Source organism: Berghia stephanieae, chromosome 1, assembly GCF_034508935.2.
Source record: "Berghia stephanieae isolate SIO BIC M18660-M18661 chromosome 1, UCSD_Bste_1.3, whole genome shotgun sequence".
NCBI classification, from domain to species: Eukaryota; Metazoa; Mollusca; class Gastropoda; order Nudibranchia; family Aeolidiidae; genus Berghia; species Berghia stephanieae.
Window position 1 is genome coordinate 15,121,990 of NC_088360.1, and position 24,875 is coordinate 15,146,864.

Genomic DNA, 24,875 nt, shown 5'->3' on the forward strand with positions numbered 1-24,875 from the left:
CTAACCAGACAGGATGTCATCAGCTGTCATTGGCAAGTTAACTGTCGTATTCTGGAAAGACGTGCATTTAAAAATTTGGCCAGTAAACCCGTACTCCAATTTAAATGACCCTTATCGTGGCAAAAGCTCTCAAACGTTGGACCTTGTGAGATCCCAGGTTTGAGAGTGTTGCCAAGCTTAGGGTCATTTAAATCAATCGATATTTGAAGGACGGGCTTTCTGACCAATTTTTAAATACGTGACTTATCAGAGTTAACTGGTTAAACCGGGGTCGGAAAAACAAGCCAAATTGAGCAATCTGTCTTTAAAACATTCTAATGAAAAATGGATATGGTTATGCCGGGGTAAATTTGGTGGTTGTAAACGAAAATCTGTTTGTAAAACAAATACGCGAACGTTTAATACATTGCTTATTACAAAGTTGGAGGTGGAGTTTCGAGAATAACAAAAAATATTTAATTTTACTTCAGCAAAAAAGATTTACTTTGCATAAAACAGTATAGAGGAGCTTTAACAAAATTTCAACTTTCCATTTCTAGGATGTTTAGCTAAAAACATAAAATCCAATCCCCCAACTACAAAAGAATGCAACTTGTGTGAACTAGCAGAGGAAGATGAAATGTATTTTATTGGAATGCAGAAAATTAAAAGAAAAAGGGAGAATAATATTCTCCCAGAGTCTGTATTAATTCACTTTCACTCTTTGAACATTATTTCACTTAATATAAAGCGATGATTTTGTCTTTCTGATAAGTAAATTCATCGGTCAAGCCACAAAACTCAGATTCCATTACAAACAATAACTGACTTTTTATAAAGTACTGATAAGGATAATGATAACGATGATGATGATGATGATGATGATGATGATGATGATGATGATGATAATAATAATAATAATAATAATAATGATAACGATAATAATAATAATATCAACAATCATGATATGATTATAAATTATATATATATATATATATATATATATATATATATATATATATATATATATATATATATATATATATAATTATAGTTTACTTCTACAATATTGTTTCATGCCACTCTACGGCAATCCACAGGCTTCCTAAGTCGTGACGTAATCCTGCGCAGCAACGCATGGCAACAAACCGGCTGGCTCTAAACAGTCGAGAAAAATGGCTGACACGAACTCTATTTCCATCACCGCCCTTATGAAATACTTCTCCAATGAGCATAAAAGTGTGTCGAGAGGTGAAAACCATCATAAGTCAGGTCATGTTTTGACTTTCTCGTACTCGGATGGCATGATGTTCGGCAAAGTTCAAGCCAGCATGAAGAATAAAGAGTATTCTGTGAAGGTAAGTCATTTCGTCTTCTCACTCTCAAAATCTTACATCCCCGTAAAACTACTGTTGGACAATAATCAGTTTACTTTGAGTTTAGGCAGATATAGTATATCCAATGGAAATATTTTACTGTTTACGTTCGATTTTAGTTGAGAGAGAGAGAGAGAGAGAGAGAGAGAGAGAGAGAGAGAGAGAGAGAGAGAGAGAGAGTCATTGAATCATTGTTTTTGACTTATGGACCACGGACTTTGAGGTCTTGCTTCGCAAATTTTCGTTGCTATTGACTATAGTCTACTACATACTACTTAGTACAGTATTGTAACCTTTAGTATAGTACTCATAGGAGCATCACAATCACCAATCACGCTAGACATTTTATCATACTTCATGTAAGTAGACATAAGGGCAGCGTGGATCAGCGGTACGGTCTTTGCTTCGTACCCGAAAGGTACCGAGTTCTATCACCCGCCGCTGTGCTGTGTGGCCTTGAGCAAGTCACCTCACCCTAGCTCAATTTGCGGCGCTGCACTGCGGCTGATGCCGCGGTTCTTCCAGTCTTCCCTTCGAATAGACCCTAGAGATAAATTTCCCCTATGGGATGAATAAAGAGAATTTTATTTATTTATTTATTTAGACCAGTGTTGGTCACGGTAAACTAAACTTCCTATTGGGTTAAGGTGTAATGTAAATGTTGCTGCTCGAAACTCGAAGAAATCAATAACATTGTGAAATTGAATGTGAACTTCAATTTAATATACGAAAACAGATAAAATGGACGTTTCGGATTTCCCCTTTATAAAAAAACAGGATGAATGAAAGAAACACTAATTATTTTTTTGAATTGAGTTTTTATACAGCGTAATATCCACTAAATGTGCTCAAAGTGCTTTACAAGGGGTCCCTGGTCAACAGCAATATTTAACATGCAAGACGGGACATGATGCCTGTTAGGCGATATTACAATTTTTTCAGACAATGACAACGCTGTTAACGGCCAGGTACTCATTTGACACCTGAGTATGGTGAGAGATTGTGAGTAAAGAGCCTTCTCCAAGGACTCAACTATGCGCCAAGCGAGGCTCAAACCCAGGCCCTTCTGATCCGAAAACGAGTGTCATACCACAAGACCACATAGCTGCACAGCAGACGTTTTATTATTATTAGATTTTGTTTGTTTGTTTATGCCTATTGAGCATGATCGCAGCTCTAAATATGAATCTTTTATTCTTTTACTTCCATAGATCTATCTTGATGATGCCTTGGACATACAGAAAACAACTTGCCCAAGGGGGTCTTATAAATGTTCGCACGCTGTAGCCCTTTTTCTCCATGCTCTGGATAATCTGAGTCGTACTGACACGGAATGCCAGTGGAAAAAGAAACGTCAAGCAGACGATACCACTAAGACAGCCGAGGAGCTTTTCCCTGTTAAAATGAAGTACGACCCACTATCCAGAGCAGTAACAGATGATGACAGGTCTTGGTTTTACAGCCAGCTCAGTGGCTGTGGTCAATTCACTGGGTTACAGTGGTTGATGCAGCCAGAGCCTCGCAGTGATTTTACTTTACACCATTTACCTTTAGTTGATAATATTTTACACGATCCATGTTTTTTATCTTTTGATGATAAAACAAATTATTTTTTTGAGAAAATGAAAGTATCTGTTGATTATATTTCAACTATAACATGCCTTACCAAAGGACAGAATTCCAATGCTTCTTGGCATCTTGTTAGGAAGGGTAGGCTAACTGCTAGTAACTTTGGGTCAGTGTTATTCACTAAAAAAATTTCTCAAGCTTTAGTAAAAAGGATTCTAGGAGGGAAATTTTTACAAGGGGTTAAATCGGTGGCTTGGGGTTTGAACCATGAGAAAGAAGCGATTGAATGTTTTTCTGCTAAATTAGGAATCACTGTTGAAGAGACAGGAGTATGGCTTGACGAGACTGGATTACTGGGTGCTTCTCTTGATGGACTTGTTGGGGAGGATGGTGTTGTTGAGATAAAATGTCCCTATAGTCATCGTGATAATATTTTAGAAGATTGTATTAAAGATACTAAATTTTGTTTAGAATTTGTTGATGGTCAGTATTATCTTAAGAAAAACCATATATACTGGCATCAAGTTCAGGGTCAACTATATCTCACTAAAAGAAAATTTTGTTACTTTGTAGTTTGGACTTTGAGATTTTGTCATTATCTAATTATTGCAAAAGATGAAACTTGGAAAGAAAATCTAGATGTTCTAAGAAATTTTTATAAAAATCACATTTTTACCCATATCATAAGTAAATAATGTACTAAACCCTATATTTCTATACATCCCTTTCACAAAACTGATATTAAACTTTAATAACATAAATATAAAGGTAGTCTCATTTTTTTCTGTATATATATAATAATAATATAATGACAACAAATATCCTCTTTATGAACAGATTGGATAAGAACTAAGTAGACCTGACTCGTGAGCAACACATGCGTATCTGTCAATTCAACAGTGTGTCCCCATTTAGTAGATTCAGCTAATCGTTGAAAAAAAACCACCAAGTTTTAAGGAACCATTGAATTATTTGTTTATTGATCATATACAGCACCATCTATTAGAATGACAAAAAATTGATATGAACCATGATTATTAACATAATAATAAGCCCATAATTACTACTACTACTACATACAACCATTACAACAACTACTACTACTACTACTACTACTACTAATAATAATAATAATAATAATAATAATAATAATAATAATAATAATAATAATAATAATAATAATAATAATAATAATAATAACATAATTATACAAAGAAGAAAATGATTGTTAAAAACGTTATTTTTATGTGCGGCTATGTGGTCTAGTGGTATGACACTCGCTTTCTGATCAGAAGGTCGTGGGTTCGAGCCTCACTAGGCGCATAGTTGAGTCCTTGGAGAAGGCTCTTTACTCACATTCTCTAACCGTACTCAGATGTAAAATGAGTACCTGGCCATTAACAGCGTTGTCTCTGTCTGAAAAAATTGTAATATCGCATAACAGGCGTCACATCCCTTCCTCCATTTAAATGTTGCCGTTGGCCACGGACCCCTTGTAAAGTACTTTGAGCACGTATCTGTCACTTGGTAAGGCATGAAATCAGCATTTTATGAAATTTTTATATATACAATCAATTCAAAATTTAATTTGATTGACAATTTGTTTGTTTGTTTATTTTTAAAGGTTTTACAGCGCTTGCAACACATTTAGGTCATATCCGCGCCAGTAAAATGGATGAAAATGGGAAAGTTAAAAGTTCTAGAATTACAATAAAAGCACCCAAGAATAAGGGAGAGAAAGGGTTATGGTTCAAATAGGGAACAGATGTAGATTCCAAGAGCACACTATCTGTGTAATTAGTTTGAGACCACTAAATGTCCTATCCAGACACAAGCACAGGTCCCTGCCAAGAGGAACTCACTCAATTGTTTACAAATCATACATATATGTCTTGATCTACCGAGTCTCAAATACAGAAGAATTAGGGAGATTTAATACAGCTCTACAAGATAATTCATAATATAAATGATATAAATCCATCAATTTTGTTTACATTTTCCAAGATTAAATATACCAGAGACGACAAATATAAAATATATATTCCAAGATTTCAGATCAAAATAAGTTAATAGGGAGTTAACGTCTCTGAGATTTAAGTATGACTAATTTATCAGAGACTTATGCATGATTGTTATGGTTTTGCTTTCATGATTATTGTTGTTAATATTTCATTATACAATGAACTTTGTACATTTATGATTTATTCCATCATGAACAATTTTCAATAACTTCAGTTCCCTCCGGATAATCGCAACACCTTGGGATCAGCGAAAATGTTGCGATTAACCGAAGTTTAGTTTCCAGTCCACTATTGCAACATTTAACGCATATATGGTAAACTCAAACCAGTTGTTGTAAACATTGTTCTTAGTCCACAACATACTGAGCAATAAGATTGAAATAAAAACCATATGGCAGTATATATTGATTGATTTCTTGAATTTACCACTTGTTGAGGGCGAAAATTTGTTGCGATTAACCGAAGTTTGTTGCAATTAACCAGTGCTTTTTATATAGAATTAATTCTGTTTCTTGGGAAATTTCGCGATTAACCGAAAGTTGCAATTAACCGAGTTGCGATTATCCAGAGTGAACTGTAGTAATTTTCGATTGTACATTGTCCTATTGATATATTTTTTCCTTACATTCAAAGTGTGTAAAACTCTGTGAATGATACAATACACAAGCTATATAAGATTCTGTACTTATAAACTATTGTATAAGGCATTTAAAGAGTAATTCCTATATTCAGCTTTTAATAAGATAAGATAATATGTAAAAGGAAAAATAATACAGTGCATAACAGAGAGATGATTTACAAGGAAAAAATATTGTCTCTCAAAACTCTAACTATACATTTGTTTCCCTCCCAGCTAGGGTATCCGGCCAGGGCCAGGACAAAACCAAGTAATCTCATCCCAAGACAAAGAGAGAAATCATTTTGGAAATCAGATATAGGGAGATAGAAGACACAGTATGTACCTCCCTTCCCATTATGGGAGGTCAGGAACCCCACCCAGGACTGACATTTATTTAACAATGTTAAAGACATTGAACATACATGGATACAACAATGCCATAATTTTTCATGTTTATCATATAATATCATGTATGGGTGACCTACAAAACCATTATTTTGAATGGTGATTTGATGATGATGAACAAAATATGTGTGTTGTACAAAATAAATGGCAAAGCTAACAAAATGCAGTCTCCTTAATAAGAGGAGACTGGAGATTGACAAGTGCTGCAACTAATTGAAAAATAATATCAGATTTTTCTCTTAACATGGTTGGAATATATGAGAGGATGTTAAAATTTTTCAGTCTTTCATTAGCCCTCTCAACATGAATTCTACATGAAGCAATTTCTTTTGTTAATAAAATCTCATTTCAGTAAATTTATTATGTAAAAAGGGAGGGATATTTACAGTTACTCCCTGAGGTAAAATATCTTGAATCAGGAAACCTTTATCTGCTAAAATTAAATCTCCAGGGCTTAAAAGTTCTAGCAATCCACAATTTTGTACAATGGCCTTATCCGAGACAGACCCTGGATAAAGTTTAGAAACAAAATTTATCACACCATTTGGACTCACACCAACAAGAGCTTTAAAAGAATTCATGGACCTATAAGAAGAATAAGTTAACCGTTGTTTATCCATTTCTTTAGGAATAGCAATTTGGAAATCTGTACAATCAATAATCATTCTGCAATTTGGAAATCTTAAAAATGATGATGGAGCTGATAGCTTATTTTTATGTCTAGATGGGCATGTAACTTTCATAACATTTTCAAAGAGAAGCTTATGTAAAACATGAATAAAAGTTTGTATAATATTTGTAATAGTACTTTCACTAACGCTAAACAATTGTGAAATATGAAGGTTGGTGTAATTCTGTCTAAGTTTCATAAGTGTGATGAAAATTTGGTCTTTTAATGCAACTGTCTCTTCCTGAACTTCCCACCCACTATAATAAATAATGTTACCTCTAAAGCGCTCAACATATTGAACAATAATATTAAATATTTTAAAAGAATGTACACCTGTCTCCATTCGAAGAACTTTTTCTGTCAGGCTTGAAACAGTGTACGTGCGTTTAATGGAACTAAGTTGTTTTTTTAAGCTGGCTATTTCCTTATTTTTGTCTGTAATTTCATGTTCTTGAATTAAATTTGTTGTTCTATTAAAAATATTCTCACTTGTTCTACAATCTGTTTTTTTAAAGATAGAATCCTGTGATGATGATGACGAGAGTTGAGATGATGATGGGGGGGAAGATAATGATGATGATGAGGAGGAAAATAATGATGATGAGGAATCTGGTTTTGTAAAGGTGGGACCTTGTGATGATGATGAAGAGAGTTGAGCTGATGATGATGATGATGATGATGATAATGATGGTGGTGGTGGTGGTGGTGGTGGTGGTGGGCTTCTTGATGTTGGTGCCAATTGAGATGGGTAGGAATTCCTTGTGTCACTTTTCTTTTCTTTCTTTCTGGCTCTGATGGAAACAATTTATTTTTATTTCTGTCATACAATTCAGGGAGGTTGGCTTTGTCACCATCTCTGAAGTGGCAAGAACACACTCTTGATGATGATGTTGGATCTTTGTCCTTTCTCCTGAAAAGAAAAGATTTTAAAAAAAATAAGAATTCTGTTGGGCATATTGGGTTTATTATTTAATTTGATAAGTTGTTTTAGACTATCTTGTTTGACACCGGCTCAATGCATGATAACTCAAAGATATGCAAGAGGCTAGGCTACTGATGGGTCTCTCGCCTGTCTTTTATGAAATCGCACATTCAGCAAAATGTCGCATCTCCTCATTACTTCTTTTGATGATTTTGACTAGGTATATAAAAATATGAATTATTAAATTTACACAATAAAAGGAGTTGATCTTGGGGTTGAGTGGGGCAAGACTGGCCTTATCTCTTTATTTCAGTCAGTACTGTACTGGCCAGTGCGGTGATGAAAATTTTCGAGTGTTAACAATCGGGCATTGGTAACGGAGAGAGGTCCCTGCCGCCATCTTGCTTTGTTCACACCTTGGCTGTCGGGGAGGGTAGGCATAGCAGAGAAACTTTCCAAAAAAGAGGAAAGTGTCAGAGGAAGAGAGAAATATCTGCGCGAAGGGGGGGGGGGGGGGGGTTCCGTTATTTAATTAATTAATTAATTTTCATTTGCCACAAAGGTATCGAATTAAAAGTAAGATTTTAACAAATATATTCTACTCTTTCTTCTATTTTTCTCCTTAAAAAAAGATTATCACTTATCAGTAGAACTGAACTCTCATTCAGTTTATCTCTCTATCACTATCAGCCTCAGCATCAAAACGTGTAGATTGCTTATAATTTTAGCTTCAACTCCAATAAAAACTTAGTTTGGAGTGTATTTTTATTTATAATTTCATGCAATTGTACAATTTAATCATAAAATATAGGTCTACATAAGCTAGAACAAGACCTAGATCTAGACTACGAACTCTATCAAATGTTCGACTTAGTGCGTGCTTACCTGACTAAAGTGATCCACTTTTTCCTCAATTTTTTGTCTGCCTCTCCATTTGGGAATCTGTAAAACTTGCAGGAGTGACTCTCCGACTGGTGCAGACAATCGGGTACAAAACACTGGACCATATTTATGATAAAAATAGTTTTTTGAGCGATTTTTCAATTATTCCTTTCTCGGACCAAGCATGGATTTTTTTGTTTACAACAAGATATGAAGTGAGTAGAAAAGTGCCAGAAGACAATAGAGAATAAAAATTTTTTTTTCGCGGCGGTGGTGGGGTTTGAACCTGCGACCTTATTGGTACGACAACTCCGCCTGGCAGGTGAGAGCGTGGCTCTACCGTGTGAGCTATCCACGAACACAAAAATATTCGTTTCAAACCCAAAGTCATTTCTAGATCCCTCTCTCACCCACTTCTTGAGGTCGCCGATTCGTTCACCACCATCGCGAAATAATTATGACCAGCAGTTAAGCTTAATAGCCAATATTCTCATCACAAACATATAACATAGAAACGATTGAGACATTGAGTATGCTCCGGTGTATGGGGTGAATTTTTAATTCAGAAAAGTGAGTGGAGCAGGCACTTATGTTGGTAACAACAAAAGGAGATTTTTTTGTTTAGAGCCAGCCGGTTCGTTGCTAGGCGGACGTGACGTCAGACTGTGGAATCCTAATAGGATGTGTAGTCGAGCACCTTTAATTTGTGTTTTTTATTTTATAACTTTATACACGCAACACACACACACACACACACACACACACACACACACATATATATATATATATATATATATATATATATATATATATATATATATATATTCAAACAAACAAACAAAAATTGCGTATTAACATTAAAATATACCTTTAAACTCAACACACAAAACCCACACACACACACACATACATAAAACACATATTTACACACAGACATGTGTAGTTACTTTAATATATCCCCGGTTGTCTCAAACAGAGAGAAACTTGGTGAATCGAAGTGGCATCAAGGACGACAAGTAGTCAGTTGGTAATCAACAAGATCAAGAAACCCCGGCACTGGTGACTGATCAATAGACACGGCATGTATTCGCCAAGGGGTACTACACAATACAAAACATTGACAGATCCCCTTGATAGAGTTCGCTTGGCTAAGAAACTCACAACATTGCCATCCGGAAGTAAAACGGACCAACACACAAAACAATGTGTAACCTTGAACTTTTATAGTTAGACTCGGTATAGATGATATGCAGATGACGTCACTCAGGCCTTTGTTATTGTTTTTGCCATCCGCGTTCGTGAGTTGTTCTCACTAAACTGTATTAACAAGACTATAAAAGTTCATGGTTACACAGAGTTTGTGTGTTGGTCCGTTATACTTCCGGATCGCAATGTTGTGAACTCCTTGGCCAAGGGCATTCTATCTATAGTTTAGTGAGAATAAACATGGATATGGATGGCAAAAAAAAAAAAACAATAACAGAGACCTGAGTGATGTCTACTTCATTCTATCTATAAACTTGTTGTTGAGGACAAAAAATAACCTTGCCTGAGCGAACTAGACTGATGCTATGCGTTTAGGTAAATTACTTACAACTTCCGCCAGCCAAATTAAATATGCTGTCACATAAAATTGTGTGGAACTTGAAACTTGATTGATATAATTTAGTGAGAACTAGTCACCAACAGGCTGCCAACAAATAATAACAAAAAGGCTGAATGACGTCGAGTTCGTATCTTCTTCAGATTTTTTAGATAGTATGCGCCTGGCTAAGAAGTTCACAACATTACCATCCGGAAGAATACGGAACCAACCGGAGCCATCGTGAACTGATAGCCTGACACTGGACTTATAGCTTGAAGTCATTTTTTAGGATTGCGCAGCGTCTAGTGAGTTGTCGTCAATGGTGCTCAAGGAAAGAAGTGATCCCATTGGTTGAACTATTGAATACAACTCACGATTTGTTTTCGTTTGTGACTAAAGGCATTGTTGGTCAATGCCAGACTATAATTAACGAGGGCCACAACCAGAACATTAAACTGTATGTTACCTTGAACGTTTATAGTCTGGTTAATACAGTTTAGTGAGAACAACTCACAAACGCGGATGGCAAAAACAATAACAAAGGCCTGAGTGACGTCATCTGCATACTATCTATAGTCTGGTTAGTACAGTTAAGTGAGAATTAGTAATAAAAGTGGCATCTTAAATTGATATAATTTAGTGAGTGCTTATCATAAAAACGGCTTTCTAAAAACAATAGATAGAATGCGTTTGGCCAAGGAGTTCACAGCATTGCCATCCGGAAGTATAACGGACCTACACACAAACTCTGTATAACCATGAACTTTTATAGTCTGGTTAATACAGTTTAGTGAGAACAACTCACAAACGCGGATGGCAAAAACAATAACAAAGGCCTGAGTGACGCCATCTGCATACTATCTAAACAACGAGCTGAGTGACGTCAACTTCGTTCCTTCTGTATTATAACTGAGAAAATTTAGTGAAAGCTAATGACATTAATTATTATTTCAAAGTTTTTTCTTTTGTTTTATTATTCTTTTTTTTTTCTTGTGTGTTGTTTTAAAACGCATCTCTTCTTCCCGCTAAGTCAATCGTTGAAAAACAAAATGCTGTGCGTTTAGCTATAGATAGAATGCGCTTGGCCAAGGAGTTCACAACATTGCCATCCGGAAGTATAACGGACCAACACACAAACTCTGTGTAACCATGAACATTTGTAGTCTGGTTAATACAGTTTAGTGAGAACAACTCACAATCGCGGATGGCAAAAACAATAACAAAGGCCTGAGTGACGTCATCTGCATACTATCTATAAAAAAAAACAGCAAATAAAAAAACTCATATCATCGGCCAGCCGAATATAGATAGTATTCCCTTGGCAAAGAAGCTCATAACATTGCCATCCGGAAGTATAACGGACCAACACACAAAACTGTGTGTATCCATGAACATTTTAGTCGGGTTAATACAGTTTCGATGAGCATTTACTCATAAACGGATGGCAAAAAAACAATAACAGGCCTGAGTGACGTCTCTGCATTCTATCTATAGATAGATCGACGTTGACGTCACTAGATCTTGTTATTGGTTTGTTTTTGTTGTTTTTGTGTTATTTTTTTTTTGTTTTGTTATTTTATTTCTTTTTTATTTTTAATCATTTTTTTTGGTGCCATCAACGTTTATGAGTAATTCTCATCGAACTGTATTATTCGGACTATAAAAGTTTATGATTACACGAGTTGTGTGTTGGTCCGTTATATTTCCGGATGGCAATGTTGTGAACTTATTAGCCAAGCGCATACTATCTATAACGTCCCGACACACAAAACAATGTGTACCTTAAACGTTTATAGATAGAATGCGTTTGGCCAAGAAGTTCACAACATTGCCATCCGGAAGTATAACGGACCATACACAAACTCTGTGTAACCATGAACTTTTATAGTCTGGTTAATACAATTTAGTGAGAACAACTCACAAACGCGGATGGCAAAAACAATAACAAAGGCCTGAGTGACGTCATCTGCATACTATCTATCGTCCAAATTAATACAATTTAATGAGAACTACTCATAAAAATGGCTGGGTAAGAACAATAACTTAGAGCTGGATGACGTCATTACCGTATCTACTTTCTGTTTGAGGTTATTCAGAGAGAACTAATCACCAAGCCGGCGGTCTAAAACAGTTCATAGAGCTGATTGACGTCACCTTCATTCATTATTTAGTTTTGGCACCTTTGAAGTTACGAAATGTTAGAGATTAGAGCATACAACATGAAACCAGTTGATTCAGTCGAGCGTGAACTATAACTGTCGCTGTGTGACATAACAAAGAAGCGCTTTACGGATTAGAGGCAGGGATAATCTAGCCCTGGACACACAGTCACACACATATACACACACACAACTACACACATATATACTACTATTATATTATCAATAATAATAATAATAATAATAATAATAATAATAATAATAATAATAATAATAATAATAATAAGGATGATGATGATGATGATGATGATGATGATGATGATGATGATGATGATGATAATAATAATAATAACAATGATAATATTATTAATAATAATGATAATAATAATAATAATAATAATAATATAATAATAATAATAATAATAATAATAATAATAATAATAATAATAATAATAATAATAATAATAATGATAATGATAATAATAATAATAATAATAATAATAATAATAATAATAATAATAATAATAATAATAATAAATAATAATAATAATAATAATAATTTTTTTAAATATTTAAAAGATAATAATAATTAATATATTTAAATAATTAAAATAATAATAATAATAATATAATAAAATAATAATAATAATAATAATAATATAATAATAATAATAATAATAATAATAATAATAATAATAATAATAATAATAATAATAATAATAATAATAATAATAAATAATAATAATAATAATATAATAATAATAATAATAATAATAATAATAATAATAATAATAATAATAATAATAATAATAATAATAATAATAATAATGTTTTTTTAATTATTATTATTATTGTTATTATTAGTGCCGCGCTGAGGACCGGACCGAGGACCGGTCCCACGGTCTTTTAGCTGTGAACCGTGGTCCAGTCCCAAAGAGGAAGACCGCCGGCGGTCCTCACTTCTTATCACCTTTCAACGGTCTCGCGCCATACTACTTCCCCAGCGATTCGTTGCCTCGGTCCTTTGCCTATCTTCCACCAATCACCACCCATCCCACTTAATTAATCGCACCCACCCCCTTTGCCATACACTAAACGACACAGACGACCATAGAGGCAGACGACCACCTCCCTCCACTCCGCAAACCGCCCTTTCGTGTGTGAGATGGGGGGAACAGGAGGCGCACGCCTTGGACGATTCCATTATACGGGGTAAATTTCAAAATTTACTACACCATAATGATCGCAATGACAATGATCTATGATGAAGGCATGACCCCTCTTCTCTAATGGGTTATTGTTTGAAATGTATGTGACTACTAAAGATGTGTGTGTGTGTGTGTGTGTGTGTGTGTGTGTGTGTGTGTCGAACCTAGCAAGTTGCAAGTCTGATTTTTTGTTTTCTTTTGTCCATCTCTTGTCGCCACTCCTTTCTATCGCATTGTTGTCATTTAAAATAATACAATAATATTAAAATTTCGTTTGGTGTTTTAACTAATCAAGTAATATGAGTTTCATTAGTTTCTTCCGTCCAAAAAAACCAGTTATAACGTCTGTATTTTTAAAAGGTCCAATAGAATATTTGGGGACCCCGATAGCTCAGTTGATAGAGCACTCTCTTTATACGCAAAGGGCCAGAGATCGATCCCGGGTGCAGTCGATTTTTTTCTGAATCCCTGTCTACTCACAATGAATGGGTAGCTGAGTTTGTTAGATCTGGCGAAAAGTCACCATCGACCCCTCTTATCACCTCATCCACCCCCTCTTATTATAACTTCACGTCTCTCTCTTACTCTTCAATGCTCGCTGCCCTCTAATGTGTGTGTGTGTGTGGGGGGGGGGGGGGGGGTAGGAGTTGCGTGTGTGTATCAACGCCACGAACAAGTCGATCAACGCCTTGGGCGATGCCATTATCTCCGTTAATGGGGATAAATTTCAAATTTTATTAAATTATCGAAGTAACAATGAAGTACGGTGAGCAAATAAAGAAGGCATCACCCCTCTTCTCTAATTAGGTTACAATTTGAAATGAGTGTGACTACTCCGTGTGTTTTACTCCTGTAGGCCACGGTTTTCATCGTGTAGCGGTCTTTAACGGTTCAAGAATGAACGGACCGGTCTAGAGACCGGTCCTAGACCGGTCCTTGCGGTCTTCATTTCCCAAGGACCGTAGGACCGTGGTCCTTAAGCTTGCCAAGGACCGCCCCGCACTAGTTATTATTATTATACACACAGACACACACAGACACACACACACACATATATATATATATATATATATATATATATATATATATATATATATATATATATATATATATATATATATGGGATGTATTAAGTTTTTATGGCTTTTCATACATGTATGTGTCGGAAGGCATATGCTATGGACAGGAATCTCCTGATCGTGGATTAGGACTTGATCACGATAACAAACTGTAGAATAAATTTAGCTGATGTCACTCGGTTCTTTCTAGTGTCGTTAGATCGCAAGCGGGTGATTAGCACTCACTAAGGGTCCGAGATAGGGTCGTTTATTTCACATAATTTTGTAAGTGATATTTGGTCACTTTAATATATAGATAGAATGCGCTTGGCCAAGGAGTTCACAACATTGCCATCCGGAAGTATAACGGACCAACACACAAACTCTGTGTAACCATGAACATTTGTAGTCTGGTTAATACAGTTTAGTGAGAACAACTCACAAACGCGGATGGCAAAAACAATAACAAAGGCCTGAGTGACGTCATCTGCATACTATCTATATTACGTAAACTCCATTTCTATGCAATGTGTCGATACGTTTTTACTGATCATGATGATAGTAATGTGAAAATTGTCGCTTGCCATACTAAGTGAAATCAACAACAATAGTTTTGTGTGATGATATGGTTATTCTGACGGGCAGATTAGGTGAATATTTCACCTAAACGCACTAAAAAATATTTTTTGTGTATCTTTTGTTTCTCTTCCACTCACCCCCCTCTTCCCTTCCCCTATCTGGGAACTTTTTCGACGCTGAATGAGGACGATTTATATTATTTTTCCAGTTGTAAAATGTGCTCAAAATACCTACATGATAAAACGTGTTCACAGTTTTCAAAACATTCACCATTGTAATAAGTAAATTTAGTACAGTTTGACCCAAGGGGTTGTTTACAACGTTTATACACAAGGCAGCGGTTTTGCATCTATGAAGAAATATCCTAATCTGGACAGCATAAATCGTGTGATGGATGAGTCAGTTGGACAAAAACGTGAATATAGATCGTTCCCATTGACTGTCATGGAGTGGAAACGGCTCAGGTCCAGGGGACCAACGGTTTGAAAACGTTATTATGTCGATTTAAACCCTAAGCTAAAATTTGAATTTTAACCAGTTACCTCCCGTACTCTGGAAAGACACCGTTAAAAAAAAAGAAAGAAAAGACACGGATTTACATACCTAGCCAGAAAAATCGTCCTTCCAATTTCGATCGATGTAACTGACCCTATCTTGACAAAAACTCTCAAACCTGGGATCTCGCGAGCCCCAGGTTTGAGAATATTTGCCAAGATAAGGGTCAGTTAAATCAATCGAATTGGAAGTCTAATACATACTTAGATAACAATGTTATTTAATAAATACAGAGACGTTTTCTTAAATAAAGACTCGTAGTGACTTAATGAAACAATTTTTTGGAGAAAAAATCAATTTCGGAAAACAAAGAATATATATTTTTTAAAAGCATAATCATTATGTTTAAAAACGCCTCTGATTAATATTAGAACAAAAAGCATAGTTAATTTTGAAGGGTTAAGCTGAGCCATCTCAGAGTACATTTATTTGTGAGGGGAAATTTATGAAATATTCATACAGAGAAAAATTGGAAAATGTATCCTAAAATTAATTGGAAAATGAAGGCAATTGGGCAATAAAACAAACTTAATATGTAGTGATTATTTTCTAACAGTTATAAACAATGAATTGAGATATATATCAATAAATTCAATTTTTTAAAATTAATATTTTTTTCAATTTCATTGAATTCCCACACTATATCGCCATGAGCCATGAATTTTAATCAATAGCACACTCAATCAGATCAATAAACATATATTGTGACCTTAAGAACTATCGTATGCATCTCCTTTTTCTGTTCACTTTTGGTAATCGTAAATTTGTGTTGTGATGTAATGTTTTGGAAAGTAAGAGGTTATGAGTTTACAAAGGCTACACATCAAACAATGTACTGGAACATCATGTAATGGAAGCATGTGGTTTAGTAAATTACTGACCTGTTATGACTCGTAGAATACCAAGAGTGGTGAGCCAAGTCAACATTTAAATGTGAATCAGTTATATAATCCTTTAGATTTAGATGCCTTATTTGGCTGGCAAAAAGAATTAACAACTGCAAGTATTTTATTCCATTGTGGTGTCACGAATGATATCCTGAGATGGAACCACAAGAAGATCTATATGGCAGTCACACGCTTAGACTGTCTGACAAGTATTGTAATGCTCATCCGTTTGGTTGTTGTGTGCGCGTGCTTTCCGTGACAAGGTGAGCGAGAACACAGGCCGTATCGTTAGGGACGTATGCATTAGTAAACAAGGATGGCCTGGTAACAAGATGATGAGAGTGTATTTGTTGTGAGGGGACTCTCATAGGCTTATGTGTGTGCTTTTGCGCGTTTGTGTGTGTGTGTGTTTGTGTGTGTGTCCGTGTATATATATATATTATATATATATATATATTATATATATATATATACATATATACCAGTCCAGTACCATATATATATGTATATATATACATATTTGTGTGTGTCTAACTCTCTCAGTCTGTGTGTATGTGTGTTTGTGTGCGCGTGCGTGTGTGTGTATGTAATTGTGTGAAAGAGAGGGTGGCGAGATAGGGAGAGATGGAGAACGAAAGAACGAGATCAAGAATAATATATATATATATATATATATATATATATATATATATATATATAGAGAGAGAGAGAGAGAGAGAGAGAGAGAGAGAGAGAGAGTGAGAGTCGGGATAGGAAGGAGACAAAGCGAGAATGAAGAGAAAAAAAAGGAGTAGGAGAGAAGAAAAGTGCGAGAGAAAGAAAGAAAAGGAGGGAGAAAGAATGGGATAGGGAAAGAAAAAGAGTGAGAAGAAGAAAGAGGAGAGAAAAGACAGAAAGATGAGAATGACAGACAAAGAGAGAGAGACAGAGAGGGAGAGAGAAGAGAGAGAGAAAGACAAAAAGAGAAAGAGTGATCGAATTGGGGTTGAAGGAGCAGAAAGACAGGAACAGCATATTTATTTGTGGAACGTTTGATAGGAGCAGCATCCATGACAACGAACCGGAAATAGGTATTAGTCAGGGAAGTAAAGGAAAAAGAAAATCAATGCCTTACCATACAGTCAATTTTGCCATCAACACACAAACGCCTTTTTACATTTTTGTAAGACCGATTAAAAGGAGATGTACATATAAAGACATTCTCTCTCTCTCTCTCTCTCTCTCTCTCTCTCTCTCTCTGTCTCTCTCTCTCTCTCTCTCTTTCTCTCTCTCTCTTTCTTTCTTTCTCTCTCTCTATCTTTCTTTCTTTCTCTCTCTCTTTCTTTCTTTCTCTCTCTCTCCCTCTCTCTCTCTCTCTCTCTCTCTCTCTCTCTCTCCCGCCGTCTGTGTGAGCGTATATCTTTGTGAGTATATATATATATATATATATATATATATATATATATATAGATAGATAGAGAGAGAGAGAGAGAGAGAGAGAAAGAGAGAGAGAGAGAGAGGAGAGAGAGAGAAAGACAAAAAGAGAAAGAGTGATCGAATTGGGGTTGAAGGAGCAGAAAGACAGGAACAGCATATTTATTTGTGGAACGTTTGATACGAGCAGCGTCCATGACAACGAACCGGAAATAGGTATTAGTCAGGGAAGTAAAGGAAAAAGAAAATCAATGCCTTACCATACAGTCAATTTTGCCATCAACTCACAAACGCCTTTTTACATTTTTGTAAGACCGATTAAAAGGAGATGTACATATAAAGACATTCTCTCTCTCTCTCTCTCTCTCTCTCTCTCTCTCTCTCTCTCTCTCTCTCTCTCTCTCTCTCTCTCTCTCGCCGTCTGTGTGAGCGTATATCTGTGTGAGTATATATATATATATATATATATATATATATATATATATATTGAATCGTGTTTGATACAAATATGGTACGAAAAGTGCTCGACATGTAGTAATGGAGCGAATTATTATTTAAAATATTTACCACAATGTTTGGGGCAGTCTACATCGATGTTTCAGGCTTAATTTGCCATCTTCAGGACTGAGTTGTTTTGTTGACTGTTGTTGTTTCTTGAAGTGGTTCCGGTTTGAAGTTAATTAAGAGGAATTTGCGCCGATGGGGACACTTTCCGTAGATCTCATTTTTCATGTTGAGTGTGGCTTCATGAGGTTGTTTGATTATGGTATATTTTTCTTCCAGGCATAAGCTACATTGTTTTGATGTTGGTGTGTATCCTGTTGCTTTAGATAAAATTTTCCATGAAATGTTGTGGTCTATTTTGTTGTCTTTTAATTTCCAAATATGTTCGCTGAGTTTTGTGGATGTTTTTTTGTTAGTGTTTCTAAATGTTGAGGTGTGGAGGTTGTATCTTGTTTTGAAATTATTTTCTGTTAGTCCTACATATTTTTCTTGCTTGTTTGTTTTAGTTTCTGTGACTGTGGCTTGGTAGCTTATGCCTGGAAGAAAAATATACCATAATCAAACAACCTCATGAAGCCACACTCAACATGAAAAATGAGATCTACGGAAAGTGTCCCCATCGGCGCAAATTCCTCTTAATTAACTTCAAACCGGAACCACTTCAAGAAACAACAACAGTCAACAAAACAACTCAGTCCTGAAGATGGCAAATTAAGCCTGAAACATCGATGTAGACTGCCCCAAACATTGTGGTAAATATTTTAAATAATAATATATATATATATATATATATATATAGAGAGAGAGAGAGAGAGAGAGATAGATAGATAGATAGAGAGAGAAAGAGAGAGAGAGAGAGAGAGAGAGAGAGGGGGGGGGGAGGGAGGGAGAAATAGTTGATTCTGTGAAAAAGGCTCTTACTCATATTTATCCATCATAGGAATGCAATGCGTACCAGGCTGTTGTTGGCTTGAAACCTCTTATATGACCCTAAACGCAGACTTTGATCTACTGATACCATTTTTTAAATGCCTCAAAAAGAAGTTCCAAGCGATTTGCTGATATCTAGGTCTTATAATATGTACGTTGTTTTCATTGCAATGAAACTCTTCCTTTTGATCTTAAAATCAAAGTAAGCGATTCTGAGGAAACTTTTAAAACTCAATTAAAATGACATTTGTTTAAATATTACTTCTCTTTTGATTATAGAATCTTCATCTTGTAATTATGAATTGTCACATTACTTACATCTGTGTGTGTGTGTTTGTGTGTGTGTGAGTGTGTGTATTGTGTGTGAGTGAGAAATTGAACGTAATAATTAATATTTTATTTCAATGTGCTCCCAGAGCTGTATGTTCCCTGAAAACGGGCGCTAAATTAAATGATTTAATATTATTATATGGCGGTTCGAGCGTCTTCCCCAGACATTTCACTTTATAAAAGCTCTCATTTTATATAGTAGCACCTTATTGACTGCATGTCTCGCCTTACTTGTTCAGAGTTGCTAATGGCTTGAGATTCCAGTGACTTAGAGCACATCAAGATATTGTCTTATATAAAAGTCCATCGATTTAGGGTTTTCATTATATTATTTTTTATGAGGTGATATAGATTAGCGGGCCCTTTATAATTGTGTAACTGTGTATATAGCGCAATACCTACTAAAACTGCTCAAAGCTATTTACAAGGGATACCTAACCAACAGCAATATTTAACATGTCGGACAATATTACAAATTTTTTTGGACAGAGACAAGGCTGTTAACGGCCATGTGCTCATTTTATACCCGCGTACGGAGAAATAAATGGATTAAAGAGCCTTTGTCAATAACTCAAATACACGCTGCTCAGAACTGGACTTGAACCCTCGACTTTCCGATCCGAAATAACTATACTCATGGCTCTAAATTCACATTTTAGTCTCTAAACTAAGTTCAACATAATACCCGTGTTGAGGAGGTGGAGCACATTTATACTGTCCTGCAATGACAAAAGACAACTTTAGTTTTCTGTCGATTAAGAAGACATTCAACGTTTCAGAAAGTCTGAGGTTGAATTTTGAGGCTTTTTGTCTTGGAATTGTCTGGTTTGAGACTTTTTGTCTTGGAATTGTCTGGTTTGAGACCTTTTGACTTGGACTCGTCTGGTTTGAGACTTTTTGTCTTGGAATTGTCTGGTTTGAGAATTTTTGTCTTGGAATTGTCTGGTTTGAGACTTTTTGTCTTGGAATTGTCTGGTTTGAGACCTTTTGACTTGGACTCGTCTGGTTTGAGACTTTTTGTCTTGGAATTGTCTGGTTTGAGACCTTTTGACTTGGACTCGTCTGGTTTGAGACTTTTTGACTTGGAATTGTCTGGTTTGAGACCTTTTGACTTGAAGCTCGTTGGTTTGAGACTTTCTAACTTGGAATGTCTGGTTTAAGACTTTTTTACTTGGAATTATCTAGTTTAAGTTTTTTTTATGTGAGATTCATTACTTTGATACCTTTTGACTTGGAATTCTCCTGTCTGAGACTCTTTGATAAGTTAAGTGACATCTTAATCGATCGCTATTTTAAGTAAAAGCCTTCTTGTCAAAATGTTTTTAAAAATATCAATTTACAGCAGTTTTGTTTGTAAAAATATGAATGCTGCAGTTTCAAGAAAACAACAAATTGCTTAGCACTTCACGCCAATATCGTTTAAAGTTAGGTATTTTGTTCTATTTTAGTACTGTTACATTAATTTTTGTTTTCACAGTTCACAGTTTCTTCTTGTAGCTTTATATACCTAAACTTAGAGCAGTTTGGTTTACATACCTTATAGCATTATTCCAAAAGAAAGAAACACACAGAACGTATTTTTATCCAAATTAACGCAGAATCAGTCAAGATCTTAATGTACTAGAAGTGGCGATGGAACGTAAACTGGTTGTAGTGAATGGTAAGTTATGGATTAAAACCTTCGCGTAATCCCATTTAACCAAAACATAACCATTTAAAACACGTGAAACCAACTTTGTCTTGCTTTAGTGTTTATTTCAATGATCAACGACATATATTCTCATTGGTGCCTATTGATAATCTCTCGTAAAATTAGTGCCTGCGTGTGACCGCCTGAGTGTGTGTGTGTGTGTGTGTGTGTATGTGTGTGTGAGAGAGTATTTCTGCTGTGTGTGAGGGAAATAATATAGGTAAACCGCGTAACGAATGGAATGTGTGTATAAGCGTGTGTGTGTGTGTGTGTTTATTAATGAGTGTGTGTGTGTGTTTATGATAAATTAGTGCGTGTATTTGTGTGAGGGTTATATTCGGGATCGAAGAGGGATACAGGAGAGAAAACGTCGCAACAACTCTGAGACCTAGAGAGCCGCGAGGAACGGAGACAAACTGGATATCTCGCCTCTCTCTCTCTCTCTCTCTCTCTCTCTCTCTCTCTCTCTCTCTCTCTCTCTCTCTCTCTCTCTCTGTGTGTGTGTGTGTGTGTGTGTGTCATGATATATATCTTTATCTCTTATTTGTTTCCATTAATCTTTTGTCATACTCGAGTTTATAGAATACAGATTGCAACGTCATTGATTGCTGGTATGGAACCCAGGTTATCACCATGTCACTCACAATTTTTTGATCTTGGGTTCCGGGGAGAGTTTTGAGTAATCATGATAATAATAATAATAATAATGATAATAATAATAATAATAATAATAATAATAATAATAATAATAATAATAATAATAATAATAATAATAATAATAATAATTATATTATTATTATTATTATTATTATTATTATTATTATTATTATTATTATTATTATTATTATTATTATAAAACTCATAATATAATAATAATAAACAATAATAATAATAATAATAATAATAATAATAATAATAATAATAATAATAATAATAACCTTCATAGTTTCTGAAGATTATTATTATTACCTGCATGATAAAGATGATAAGAATTATGGCACTTCCTCTACAACAAACATTATCCATTTTAACTATTTTTTTTTAATGCAAAAGGCATTCTTTCAATTGTCATTATTGCGGGGGGACGTTTAAAAGTATCACTGTACCTGTATTTTTCATCAATTATGACATGTATGCACAGACTTATATTAATTAATTAAGTTTCAAAAAATCTTTGAAATCTATGGAGAAATGTCATTGCTATCAATCAACCAACACACACACATACATACAAACACACACACACATACACACACACACACACACATATATATATATATATATATATATATATATATATATATATATATATATATATATATATATATATATATATATATAATTGTCACAGTAAAGGTTGTTCACAATTATCTTATTAAATTTTATTTTATTAAGAACTGAATTCATCTCACTCCAGTTATATTTCGGTAGGCTTAGATAAACTTTACCTTCTAATATTAGATCGTCTTTCCTTTTATAGCCTTCCCTCGAATTAATTTCTAATTAGTGAATACTTTTCGTTCTACATTCTGTCACGTAGCCATTTATTATAAAAGCTGATAGGTCTAATATTCTACACTCACTTTCTCTCCACAATCTATGCCGGACGGCCAGTCGCTCTATTCCTATATATATACTGGAAGATTTTTATCTTTTGGGACTTTGTAGATATTATATCTACACCATTAAGACGCCGGAGCTTTTAACTTTGATTGTATAATCTTCAAGGATCAAACCCAAGCCCGCTGTCAAAGGACTACACAATAACTTCTTACCAATTGCCTGGAAGTGGAATTTTACGAGTCCAATCCTGTTATCAGAGGAATAGATCATCCAAGCCCATCAACTGCCTGGAAACGTAAACTTACGAACCTGACATATTATCATAAGTTACGTAAAATATTCATATCTCTATTTGTAACTGCCACGATCACTGTTTATCTCTTTTAATTAAATTTCATCATTATTTTTATTTCATTGTAAACAAATCGTTAATTGTTTTTCATTTATAGTAACTAGTAAATTCTGGGGCCTCATTCTACATATATCTTTATGCATAGTCGAGTAGCTCTTTACTCACTTGAGACCATGACATTTTGGAGGGGACACATATAAAGAATTGAATTTATTTAGTTACTTATATCTATTTCATCTAACCTTAAAGTTTAAATTGTAAAACTCTTAATTGCCCCACTTGATCATATTTTAATTGAACTCCCTATTTACAGGATTAATTTTTTTTCTTTTTCATTTCTTCATTTAAATGGAATAGCAATTTATCCATTCATTCTTTCATTCAAATTGAATAGCATTTTATTGATTCATTCCTTCATTCATTTATTCATTTATAAATTATTCATTCATTCATTGTTCATTCATTTATTCATTCATTCATTCATTCATCCATTCATTCGTTTATTCACTCATTTATCCAATCATTCATACATTTATTCCTCCCTTCATTCTTTCATTCATACATTATCCATTCATTCATTCATCTATTCACTCAGTTTTTCATTCATTCATTCATTCCTTGTCCACTTTGTTATTATATCACTCATTTCATTTTGTTGTTTGCCTCATTCATGAATTGTTTTCAATATGTTTACATTCCATAACGATTCATTCACCTATCATCCAATCACTCAGTGTTGTGAACACATTTTGTAACTATTGTAAATCTTACGATATTTTATTGTTTTGTATTTCAGACATCACTGTTAAACACTCTTCAATGCCTAATTACAATTGTTGAACAACCATTGAACAAGAGAGAGGTCCCAGCCACGAACTGAGTTGGTAAATATATCCTTCATTATTCTCTTTTACATGAGTTGGGCATCACATAGTAACTATAGACATCGTGATTTGTTTTGCATAGTGATTTGTTTTAAATGCATTTTTGGCATATTACTGTTACCGAAAACCACTTAAATATTATGTTCTGAAAAGTGAGTCTTTAAAAACTAAATAATAATAAAAGGAGTCTACTAGCCGTCGTGTTATATTTAGTGATAGATAACTTGGGATTATTTTGGCATCCTATTATTGTTATCACACTCTAGTATATTAGCGTCATTGCGAATAATTGTACACAAACTAACGACGAGTCACACACATTGGTGATACATTTTTCGTAGTAACATAGTTTAGAGTACACGCGATTGACACATTGTTATTGACACAAGTCATAATAACTGCGCATTGTATTGACACATTGCTTTATAAGATATAACGATAAAAGGCATCAAATTCAACATACATAATAAGTTGAAATAAGAGAGAGAGATTTCTAAAAATAGAACAGTTCATTCCAGTAAGTGTAAATAAATAAAACAGTCAGTAACAGTATCCTGTCAATATAATATATATAAAATATCGTAACTAATTTATTGCAACATGGAAGCATATAAAAGATACTTAAGTCTCGCAAAGGACTTAGAAATACCCCAGGAAAGAATATTTTCATGGTGCGAAGAGAAAGTAAAAGAAGAAAAAGAACATGAAGAAAGAATTCGTAGAGAAGAAAATGAA

The 24,875-nt window shown here is 34.5% G+C and overlaps 3 protein-coding genes across 4 annotated transcripts in view; 1 reads left to right on the forward strand and 2 right to left on the reverse strand.

Annotated features, from left to right (window-relative positions):
• The window catches only part of LOC144968821 (uncharacterized), a 103,303-nt gene extending 81,740 nt beyond the window's left edge, over window positions 1–21,563 (reverse strand). Inside the window, exon 1 of one of the 2 annotated variants that reach the window (XM_078907542.1) lies at window positions 21,188–21,563. The gene's annotated coding sequence lies outside the window, so the exon portion shown is untranslated. Of the gene's footprint in view, window positions 1–16,468; window positions 16,713–21,187 lie in introns of those variants that run through there. The other variant, XM_078907532.1, reaches the window with a different exon arrangement.
• LOC144968811 (uncharacterized) lies at window positions 1,085–6,312 on the forward strand. Its single transcript, XM_078907522.1, has 2 exons — window positions 1,085–1,337; window positions 2,567–6,312. The coding sequence occupies exons 1-2, from the start codon at window positions 1,155–1,157 to the stop codon at window positions 3,617–3,619; spliced, it is 1,236 nt and encodes a 411-aa protein (XP_078763648.1). The 5' UTR covers window positions 1,085–1,154; the 3' UTR covers window positions 3,620–6,312.
• On the reverse strand, window positions 6,690–8,634 carry LOC144972011 (C-terminal-binding protein 1-like). The gene is made up of 3 exons (XM_078913401.1): window positions 8,447–8,634; window positions 7,376–7,549; window positions 6,690–6,705 (listed from the first exon to the last, which is right to left on the reverse strand). Exons 1-3 carry the CDS (start codon window positions 8,566–8,568, stop codon window positions 6,690–6,692), a joined length of 312 nt encoding a protein of 103 aa, XP_078769527.1. The 5' UTR covers window positions 8,569–8,634.
• Window positions 21,564–24,875: the final 3,312 nt, after the last annotated feature.